The 11,614-nt window shown below is 35.3% G+C and overlaps 1 protein-coding gene across 1 annotated transcript; it reads left to right on the top strand.

Moving 5' to 3' along the window:
- Positions 1–3,843: 3,843 nt before the first annotated feature.
- Positions 3,844–11,246, top strand: LOC142614496 (uncharacterized). Its single transcript, XM_075787018.1, has 4 exons — positions 3,844–4,159; positions 4,291–4,384; positions 4,601–4,705; positions 10,671–11,246. The coding sequence occupies exons 1-4, from the start codon at positions 3,978–3,980 to the stop codon at positions 10,938–10,940; spliced, it is 651 nt and encodes a 216-aa protein (XP_075643133.1). The 5' UTR covers positions 3,844–3,977; the 3' UTR covers positions 10,941–11,246.
- The last annotated feature ends 368 nt before the right edge of the window (positions 11,247–11,614 follow it).

Genomic DNA, 11,614 nt, shown 5'->3' with positions numbered 1-11,614 from the left:
AGCAAACAAATTGAGTAATGGCAGTGGTCGGGGCAACTAATGGGTCAATGGGTAGTCTTGAATGGATACCTATAACAAACCAAAAACAATTAGTGAAGCTCTAAGGATAAAAGAGAGAAATCTCATTGAATTTGCTTACCATAAAAGGAGAAGGGGGGAACCCATTAAAGAGAGGGGGAGTAAGCACGGGAGACCAGAAATGGGGGGAGACCCAGTAGAGGAAGCACCTAAGAGAAAAGACTCAAGTGAGAAAAACAACCCACGACAAGAGAGTAGTAAGAAAACTATGAGTAAAAAAAGAACGGAGAAAAAGAAAGTGGTAAAAAGAAGAGAGAAAACACGGCAGGAATAAAGACATGCATCAATAGACCATCTTTTCCCTCCCTTCTAGCAAACTCATTCTTTGAAGTCTCCAAAAAGTAATAGCTAGTAGCCCTTTAGGCCTATTCTCTAAAATGCACAATTTTGATGGCAGGAGCCTATAACAAGGTTGTTAAAGTTGGGGTTTGGGTTCCTTCTTGGTTTACTTATTCTGTGAGAAAATTTAATACTTCATTTCAATTGCAAATATATTTGATTTTTCTCATTATAACTTATATCTGTTGTATTTAGTTAATTTGCGGTAGCACGTTTTTATCATATCTGCCGCATCAGTTTTCCTGCGGTGGTATCTTTACTTGTTGTACTAATTATTCTGCAATAACACATTTTTATTGTATTTACCGTGTTAGCTATTATACTAGCTAAACATTTCCTGCCGAAATTTTCTTCTTTATTTTTGTTATTACGTGTTTTACTTTTGACCCATTATCCTGCCATAAGTATATATATATATACATATAACTTGTTTCTCATGTTCTACAGAATGTATTTTATAGATGTATATGTGAATACGTATGAGTATTTTTATGAATATATGTATGTATATATTTGAGAATATGCTAACCCATGTAAGCTAACACTTGCTTAATTGGTATTTTTTTTGGGTTTTAAATTTGTTTACGTGCAGGAAGTAGAAAAATATTTTTGCAGAAAATGAAGAGTAGTGATTCACAGCAGACAGCTTTATTGCACAGCAGAAGGCTTTATAGCAAACAGTTTTACTGCACGGCAGACAGTTTTACTGTATAGCAGAAAAGTAAGATTTGCGGCGAAAACTGGAGAAAGGTTCTTTCCGTGGATGAAAGAGAGGATATGTCCACTTTGCAGCGTCTTCCCTTGGGCTTGAACTCATCATTTGCGCACAAGCCGGACCAAGGAGGGTTGCTATTGGACTGGTCTCAACTCCTTGATCTAGAAAACTTTGGGCCAAGTGCAGCAGGAGGCAACCCAGCCCAACATTTGCAAAAAAGATTCACAGCAGACAGCTTTATTGCACAGCAGAAGGCTTTATAGCAAACAGTTTTACTGCACAGCAGACAGTTTTACTGTATAGCAGAAAAGTAAGACTTGCGGCAAAAACTGGAGAAAGGTTCTTTCCGTGGATGAAAGAGAGGATATGTCCACTTTGCAGCGTCTTCCCTTGGGCTTGAACTCATCATTTGCGCACAAGCCGGACCAAAGACGGTTGCTATTGGACTGGTCTCAACTCCTTGATCTAGAAAACTTTGGGCAAGTGCAGCAGGAGGCAACCCAGCCCAACATTTGCAAAAAAAGCCCACACTCTGATTTGTTAAAAATTAGTTAACATTTAATTATAGTTAGAAAAAGGATTTGACTTCCATGGTTAACTACTCAACTTTTTTGATGAAAAAACTTTTATTAAAGCACTAGCAGAAATAGAACAAAATTAGATAGAACAAACAAAACATGAACTAAATAGATGCCTCCTCCAATATGACATGAACAAAACTTGGGGCGCAATGACCTAAATCAAAACACCGAATCAATAAGTTTTGGGTAATGTCATCTCACCCTATTTATAATGTTTTTATTATTATTTATTTATAATTTAGAAGCAGACCATTATGAGTATTATTGAATGGCCGGTAAATTAACAAGAAAAACGTTATTTATGGGTGGTGGAACAGACTTCATTCATACTAACATAGAAAAGAAAGTCATGCTTTCTAGGTTAAAGCACGTGTTACAAATATTGCTTTGCGGAGGGGTATGAGAGAAGGAAAGGCTCTAAAAAGAGCTAAAGCTAAGACAAAATGTCTTTTGCTAAATGAGCAAAAGAACAATGAAGCATATCACCAGTTCACCACGCCATAGAGAGTTTATAATGATCTCAGAATCGCCTTTAAAGATTGACCGGTAGATGTGGATCCCAATCTCTTGAACAAATTGTTCTACCCTTGTTGCAAGCAACTCCAAGATGAACATAGAAGGCGGCTTGGGAATTTTGTTTTGACAAAGCAGCCATTACATCACCATGCCTATTTTTAATCACCACCCCAATACCCGCTTCATTGGTCCATCAATGTTAGTTTTGAGAGTCACCAACAGTAGGAACCCAAATCTTTTTTGCAGGGCGTGTATTCATTACAGAAACCACACTACACTATTTGAGGTATTTATTGGCTAAATTCGCAACTTTATCAAAAGGCACCATTGGTTCATTTAATTGAATTTTATTCCTATGATTCTATAACAACCAAGCTGTGACAGGAAACAATTCAAAGTGTGAGGCCTCTCTCGTACCTTTTATTCCTATTTATTATGTAATAACATACCAAGTTTGCATCTATATTTAGTTTACAATGAGTAATGAATAATGATAAGGGTGCAAAATTTTATTTTTTTTATTTATTACAATTATTGACGGTTATGGTGGAAAGTTTAGGGCTTGTTTGGTACATGTGTTTAAAAACTGAAAATTGTTGTTTGAAAACATTTGTGAAAATATGTATGGGTGAAAAAATGTGTAGAAATACGTGTAATGTTATTTAAAAATTGAAAATGATTGTTTGAAAACACAAACCAAACACCCCTTAGTGTTCAAAGGAAATTCAAGTGTCAAAAAGAAGTCATTTTCATAATATTACTTCAAGTGCCCCCTCAAGTACTCCAAGCATCCAAACACTATACAAAGTTCAAGTGCATGGAAATAATACTTGGCCTCAAGCTCCGTAGGTTGTCTTTTGAGATAGTCATGAGACCACAATTAGGTCTCATGAAATAATTTCATTATGTACTTTTTCTTTAAATTTTTCCAATTGCTTCCAACAATTGCTTGGGTTATATGTTAAATTTGCATATAGTTGGAGTTTAGAATGGCATCAAATGTCGGTCTTGCAATCCCAATTAGAATATACTACCTGATGTTTTTGGGGGTGGTTATGAGAGAATGATGAAAATAACAGAATAGAAGAGCAAGTAACTTAAACCAAAGAGTTTTATGTAGTCCGTGAATGAAGTTGGCACTAGTAATCTACTAGGCTAGTAGCTAACTCATAAAGCTCAAGAAAATAACATATGTTTTTCAACGTGAAAAGATATGTCGCACCAGTGGCTTTGCTAAGATATCTCATCTGGGTAATGTCATTTGAAATTGGGAATATTTGTTTCTAAATGGGTCACCTGAATTAGGTTGGGTTCTAGTGGATTAATGGTTTTTTAATGTGTCGGATTATTAATTTTTTAATAATAAATCAGATGCCACGTCACTCTAATGCTGTTAATTTCACAATTCGAACTTTTTTTCCTTTAAATACTTGTGGGGTGTGAGGGGCAAGGATTAGAGTTCAAGTCTTCAGGAGAGAGCTTCACATACATATACACTTAGATTATGCTACAATAGAAATTTTATCTCGGTAAAAAAAAAAAAAAAAAAAACTCTGTTAAATAGGTAGGCACTAAAAGTCTAAAACTAACTCTTGTTAAGAATAATGCCATTGTTTTTAACTTGTGTTAGTTGGTCATTTATAGTAGATCACAGCTAAAAAGCGTTCTCTAAAGATTTGGGGAGAGAGGAAAAAAAACCTGAAAGGGTTGTGGGTTCTGAAAAAATTGGGTTTTTGGGAGAGAGGAGAATGATGGAAGATTTTGAGAAGAAGGTTTCGATAACTGAAAAAATGGAGTCTGACTTTGACGAAGCCGCCTGCTCCTCCTCCTCCTCCTCCACCACCACCTCTGCCTCCAAAACCGTCCATCTGCTTCGCAGTTTTCTTGCCATTCAAGAACGCAGAGCCCAAGCCTATTCCAAACTCAAGAGGTACTTTCTTCTTCTCTATCTCCCGCTTCGTTTATGTCTTTGTTTCATACATACATAGAGACCCATTTGGATTTTATCTCTGAATTATATTATGGAATGAAGAAACTTGTTTTGTTTTGTGTTTTTGTTAGTGGGTTTGCTGAGTATATGGTATCTGGAGGAGAATTAGCTTATCAACAACTTTGTAGCGAGATCACACAAGAGTTCAACGATTGCTCCAAACAAGTACGCCCCTTTATTATGATTCTTAGTAATATTGTTTTGATAATTCGATAGTTACAATAGGGGACGGGCTATTTGAACTTTGAACGTCTCTATTGGAAACATCTGAAAGTACCAGTTGAGCTACAAGCTCTTTGGCGTATGCCGCCTCATTATAATAATCTTATTAAAAAAAATGAAATATAAAAATTGTTGCATTTCTAAGTTAAACTGGTGCAGGTCCTTGAAATGGAGTCGCTATTTATGAATCCTGATTACTGCCGAATTGATCTAGCTCAGTTGCTAAGAGCCATTCAAACGCAGGAAAAGCAGAAGTTGCAACTGGTATGGCTTTGTAGTTCATGTTTATTAATTAGAAATGCCCTTTTCAATAATTAACTTAATAATTTTTTTCTGGGAAATTGGCTTAAATTGATTTGTACGATTTTACTCTTTTCTGCTGCACACTTTTTGTCCATGTGAAGTGCAAACCTATAACATGATTCTTCCTTTTGTTTTAGTATTCGATTTATAGAAATTAAACACAATGCAGCTGGATGGGAGTTATACACTTTTATCCAAACTCAAATGCCTATCTATAAGCTTCTGCTGAGTTTTTAAAATTTAAGATTAACATTTTATATGAATTACTTTTTTGGATGTGGGGTGGTGCCTTCAATATTACCTTAATGTTTACTTTGTTAAATGTGTACATCTGCTTTTGCTTGATGGACCTTTTTTACAGTCTGTAGTAGTTAGGGATGCACTCATCTTTTAAGGAAAAGATTTCTATTGTGGTTTAACCTCTATGAATGTTATCCTTGGTGTGATGGCAAGCGCCTCCCCCCCTAAAGGGGCATTTATGTAATTTGGTAAAAAGGGTATTAGGGTACTTTCATACTTCAATGGTCCGTTTGGATTGAGAAAGAGGGTGGGAGAGTAGAGTAGAGTAGAGAAGAATTGGCTCAAACTTAGCCTATTTTCAACTAACTTTACTCTATTGCCCTCCACTCTCCCTCTCTTCCCCCTCAATCCAAATGGGCCCTAATTCAACTTTGTAAGTCTCTTTCTGACCCTCTCCTCATCAATTTTGCTGCAGATTTTTTTTTTTTTTTTTTTTTTTTTTTTTTTTTTTTTTTTTTTTTGTTGTTATTGTAAATTTCATTCACATAATCTTTAGCTTTGGTAGTTGTTCTCTATTTTTCTCCTTGATTTTTTAATAATATAAATTGTAAAGTCGATTCTTAGATTAATTAATAGAGCCTCCTATCAATGTGAAAAATTCAAACCATACCTAATTAGCGTATATGCATATATCATGGGTTCTTTTTTTGATAAATTATATATCATGAGTTCTTTAGATGTGTAATATAAATATTTAGAGCCAAGAGCCTTGTAACTTCATGGGATTTCCAATGGAGATTTTCAGGGTTCAAAACGTCAAATACTCCCTCATTAAACACACACACACACACACACACACAATTTAGAAATCGGCGCCTCACTTCAATCAGGTGAGTGCCTTTTGGCTTCTCAGCCTTGAGTGATACAAGGGCTTGAGGACTTATGGTTGCATTTTGCCTTTAACTACATTCGAAAAGATAGAGTTCAAAGCATAGGGTGAAGACAGATTTTCAAATGATCTTTGATGCCAAATGGTTCTTTATAAGTACAATATCATCTTCTCTACTCATCATCAGGTACAAATGTGATCTGGCTTTGGCACTGTTAATGGAAGGATATTAGTTTTCCATTAAGAAAAAAAATAATGTATTGGTGTAGGATTACTATGTGATTTTGTGAAGCAAAGAAGATGCCACATGGAGAGAAGTTGAAGATCCCTGAAAATAGGACTCCGTTCTTATTTTGTGTGTATACTTTCCTTAAAAGCTAAAACGGAGGCTAATTATGATGAAATCCCTGTTTATTATTAGAATGCAGATTCAGAGATCAAATTAAGCAAGGAATGGTTCAGTTACTTCCTTTGGACTACCATATTAAGACCTTGAATATTCTGATTACCTTTTCTTCTACTCTCTCTAGTAATGGCTTAGATTTTATGAAGAAACTGGAAAGAATGTCTGGGTTTAGGAGGTAGTCCATGTGCGACTATTGGCCAGACCATTGTGAAAAAAATTGATCCCTACATCCTTAAAATTTTACACCCTTTACCCTCTTCACAATTTGAATACAGAACAATTTTTGCAATTATCTGAGGAATACATTCCCTGCTTTAACCCTGTAAATTTCTTAAGCATTCTCTTTCAAAATTTAATTATTTCTCTTAAAATATTTTTGGAAACTTATAGAAAAAGGAAAAGAATGGTCAACACCCAAAGTGTCTGGAGAAGCTGTAGGATAAACAAATGGAGTAGAATGAGCCAACATTATCATTTATCATTTATGCCTTGACATGAATCACTTGCTTAATGATAATTTATCATTATTTTATATGATTAATATTGCCTTAAAATGTTCCTAACCTAGGAGATCCTAGGACTAGAAAATAATTAAGCTAAAAAATTATATTATTGAAGCAATAGAAACTAAAACAAAAGTGGAATTCAAAAGAATTTTAAAGGAAAAGGAAAAGATCAAGCATATCCAGAAATGAACGAAACGAAAAAGAGCCCAATGCTAACATCCAATCATACAAATTTTGGAAGAAAAAAAAGCTTAAACTCAGGGATAGTTAATTTCACCAATACTCAAAACTTCGAACATTATGCTCCCGCCAAGTGCACCAGATCAAACAATGCGGAATGGCTTTCCAAATAGCTATATTCCAATGATGCCCAAACCAACCTTGCCAAGAAGCTAGCAACTCCACAACACGCTTTGGCATAACCCAAGAAACTCCAAACAACCCAAACACCATAGACCACAACTTTCTAGTGATAGGAGAGTGAAGTAGTAAAGGTCCACACTCTCCCCATTGCATTTATACATATAACACCAGTCTATCACATGTAAGCTTCTCTTCTACAGATATAAATTACCCAAAGTTGTAGTTCATGTAAAGAAAGCCACTTTGGAAGATACCTTCGACCTCCTAATGCTTGTCCTAGGAAAAGATGTATCAGAAGTACAAATCAACGAACGAGAGTATCTGTCTACCTCAAACCCCCCGTCTTTTAGCTAGCTTCCAACCTCCCTAACCCCTCTCACATGCATAGAATAGATTAAATCCATAAAACCCCCCAAAGGCCTCAACTCCCAGTTCTGCATAGCTCTAACAAAATTCTGATCCCACTGTAGGGTACCATTGCAGAACTTAGGGGGGGTGTAATAAAACTTACTACTTACCAACAAGAGTAAATAAACACTTTGAATGTGCCAACTAGTGTTGGTAAAAGTTTCAATCGCACTTAAGTGCACAAGTCTCTTGGAGCCTGGACGCAAAGTGCAACTATGCACATGATTGAAGTAAAGCACAGATTTTTCAAATATAATATATAATAATCTCTAATAAAAAGATACATAGCATATAGTAAGGAAAAAAGTTAATAACCTCAAAATGGTAATATATTTTGCTAATTAGCAAAATAGGATGGTGCAATTGCACTCTTTGTAAGTTTAAATTTTATGCAAGTTATTTCATTTTTTTTTTAAATTTTCATATAGTAAAATTGAAAACAATTATTAATCAAAAACAATATGATAATAATCCAATAATAGAAAGTTTAAACATAACATTTTGGATAATTCTCTTGTGCTTTATAAAAATACATAAGGAAGTATATGGTTCAATGAAAATAAATCCAAAAGGCAAAGACCAAAAACTACAAGAATAGTAAATTATCATTGTTCATGTAAATCAATATGTAAAGAAAAAATTGTTTGTGTAATGGAGCACCTTGAGAACAATGTTTGTATATCCAATTTCCATGTCATTTCCATCAAGATCAAGGAGTTGGTTTTAGTGATTCATATATTTTTTCAGCAAAAATAAAAAGCAATCCTAAGCGTGTCTCTTACTTATTCAAAAAGTGCTTGAAAGCCATGTCTAAGGCATGTTTCATTAAATGAGCTTCAAAGTTTGTGCTTTAACTGTGCTTTTTCCTTCTTCAAAAAGCACTAGAAAAGGTGCCTGAGGCGCGCTTCATTAAATGAGCTAAGCGCTCAGACCTTGAGGCTTTGAGCTTTGAGAGCACTTTTAACTGTCCTATCCCCTAAACTTGATCATGTTTACAAATACTCCCTATATATAGTCTCTATCTTCAAACTCCTCATTTTGGATTAAGCATTGACCCTCTTCCCCACCATAAGATACGCCATAGAAGCCTCTCTGTTGCGACCGATCCCAAATAACTATGGAAATGCTGCCTTTAAGGAACTGTCCCCACACCACTTGTCATACCAAAACTCAACAAAACGTGAAACCTTTTGATGTGTTTTTGTTTTGCTTTTGTCCTGCGTCAGTCTGGGAGGACCAAACTTGTACAAGAGTGAACTGGTATTGTCACTAGTAAAATGCTGGACCCTTACTGAGCAATGAAAGTGAGGTTTTTCTCTGCACTTTGATAGTAACCATGGTTTGCTACTGATAGATGAACATACTTAATGGGATAGCGAGTGTTCATTTGGGGATTGATCACCCCCCATAATTTTAGTTTGGCAAAACTAGACCCTCATAGGTTTTCATTTGTCTAAGTTAAGGTTTAAGGCCTACTTGTTTCATTTTGCAAGTATCTATGTGGTAAAATTCTCAACTTATAAGTTTTTGGAGATGTTGAGCTTTCAGTTATGAAGTTGATGTTGTTTTTAATATCCCTGTTTAATTAGTTGAAGGCTTTTAATAATCTATTTTCTCTGTAGTTTTTGGATCTCTTAAATTTTTGGTCCCAATTTTTTGCAATTGTCTTCTATACTTACCATTTACTAGGGTTTGCCTATAATTTTTACTTATCAAAAAAAGAAGAAAAAGAGGCAAAGATGCCATTTTTTCCTGTCACCACAGTTTATATGTGATGCAATCATGGATGATGGGATTGCCATGGATTACTACACATCTCTCCATCTATCTAAGAAGCAGGAACACGTATAAGCTTCATATGTGTTGTTGGCATGTATATATTTGCCCTAAAAAATTTAAGTACCACAAAAAGGAAAAAATCAATTAGAGGCAAAAATGCCATTTTGTATCTCTCCACAAATTATATTTGATGCAGTCATAAATGATGGGCTTTCCATTGCTTATTACAGATCTCTCTATCTTTTTAAGAAGCACGGTTGCGGATAGGCTAAATACATGTCTGTGGCTTGTGCGTGTATTATTTTGGACATGGCAGGACACAGTCACAACACATAGACTAATAAAATTGAAAGAAAAAATTGATTTTGATTACCTAGTGCAATCTCAACCTTTGATCAAGCTCACAGATCAGATTGGCTTTTCCTTTTCACCCTCAATCCATGATCTGCTCTCTCTCTCTCTCTCTCTCTCTCTAGATCGCCCTCATCAATTGATATCCTAGTTTTGAAGAATTTCTCTGTCCCAGTTCTGTGTTCTTGCTTCTTGGTTTTTTGTCATTTTTCTTTTTTGAGGGGTAGTTTTACTGCAATTCCCAATTTTTGCAGTTGCAATTTTATTACACGGGCCCCCTATGCATCCTCTAGTAGAGGCAAGGCTTATATGGGTTTAAAGGATGTGTCACAAGTAATGTAGCTTTGGATTTTTTTTTTTTAATTTTATTTGATTCAATGGTTTAGCTTTTAGTGATTTTATTTTTTAGTCTCCCAAATTCCCCTAGAAATAGCTTCCTAGCAGTTCTTTCTTAACATTTATATTGCCAATTTTTTTCCCTTTAATTTCTAATTATAGTTCTTTTGAATTTTGATAAGTATGATTTTATACACACCCAAAGAAAAAAATAAAAAGAATACAGTTTAATTAAGAAAATAGAGGAACGCACTCAAACATACTGGATGAATGGAAGGAGAGCCTCTGTATCTATCAAGTAGCTTGTGCTTCCGCATTTTCTTTTTTTAACCTTACAGAAAGAAAGAGAAATGCATTTACTACCTATATCATGTGTATATTATTGAAATGATGATATTCACAAAGCATATTAATCAAATTGTTGCATTCAAGTATGATTGTTTTATAAATGTTTCTCTATATTCCACTACTTTTATCATAGATAGTTAATATAAATATAATAGCATTTATGTATGTATCTTTTGTTCCGAATGCAGCTTTGATATATTGAGGTCTGACTGTAGTGATCCCTTATTTTGTTCCTTGTAACTCAGCATTTAATATTACTTGCTTCTGTGTTTGCTGATAACTACAGAATGCTTTTTGTAGACAGCTACAATTCAGTTGTTAAAGAAGGCTGGTCGTCCCTCGGAACGTCTAGTGAGCCATGAGAACTGCAGGTATAAGACGGCAATGGAGCATGAGTGTGTCCACGTCCATGAGATAACTGAAGATGCCGGAACTGAAGAGGCAGAGGCAAATGCTGAGTACGATAATGCTCTCAAGGAGGCCATTAGGGGTGTGCAGAATGCTGTGACAGCCATAAATGAACATTTAGAAGAAGTCAGATATGAAATTGCAGCCCTCGAAACTGAGTGACTTTAACATCTTTGTTTAGCAATTTGCTTGTTAAGAAGCAGATACATGTCTGTAAGCTTAAAGGATGGAGGAAAAACAAAAAGATTGAATAGCTAATGTAAATCTTTGTGCCAACTTTAAATCAGTATCTTTGCTTGGTTACTGAAATGTAGGTAGATCAACTCATTTGCCATTACCTCTTCTGTTTTTGGGTGGCATGATGGGAGTGATCTGGGACTTCCAAGGCTCTAGATTTTTTGTGCATGTTGGTCCCAGTCCACCGATGGGCCTTATCCTTTATAGTTCATAGAAACAGTATTATTTTTAGTGAGTGGGTTCCTTTTGCTTATTCTTTGTGTTTTTTCCTTAATAAAAAGGTCAAATGTGGTTGATTAGTCATGGTGATCCTACTTAGGTGTAACTATAGTGACTATCTGCAAATTGAGAAAACAATACGTAAGGGGCCTAGACGGTAAGCCGTCACAAGTGTTCCCTCAGGTGGGTGGAACTATAGCTTGACTTACTAGTCTTTAGGTCAAGTGGTTTCAAGCGGTGGGAGACAATAGTCCCTGATCCGAATTATCATCAAATATTGCTTCTGAAAGTTTAAACTCATGATTTATCTCATACCAGGAGCATAAATCAGTAATCACTGCACCATGATTTTGGTGGTTTAGCACTATAAAGCTTGTCTA

This window comes from Castanea sativa, chromosome 11, assembly GCF_040712315.1.
Source record: "Castanea sativa cultivar Marrone di Chiusa Pesio chromosome 11, ASM4071231v1".
NCBI classification, from domain to species: Eukaryota; Viridiplantae; Streptophyta; class Magnoliopsida; order Fagales; family Fagaceae; genus Castanea; species Castanea sativa.
This window is presented reverse-complemented; position numbering and strand designations above follow the sequence as displayed.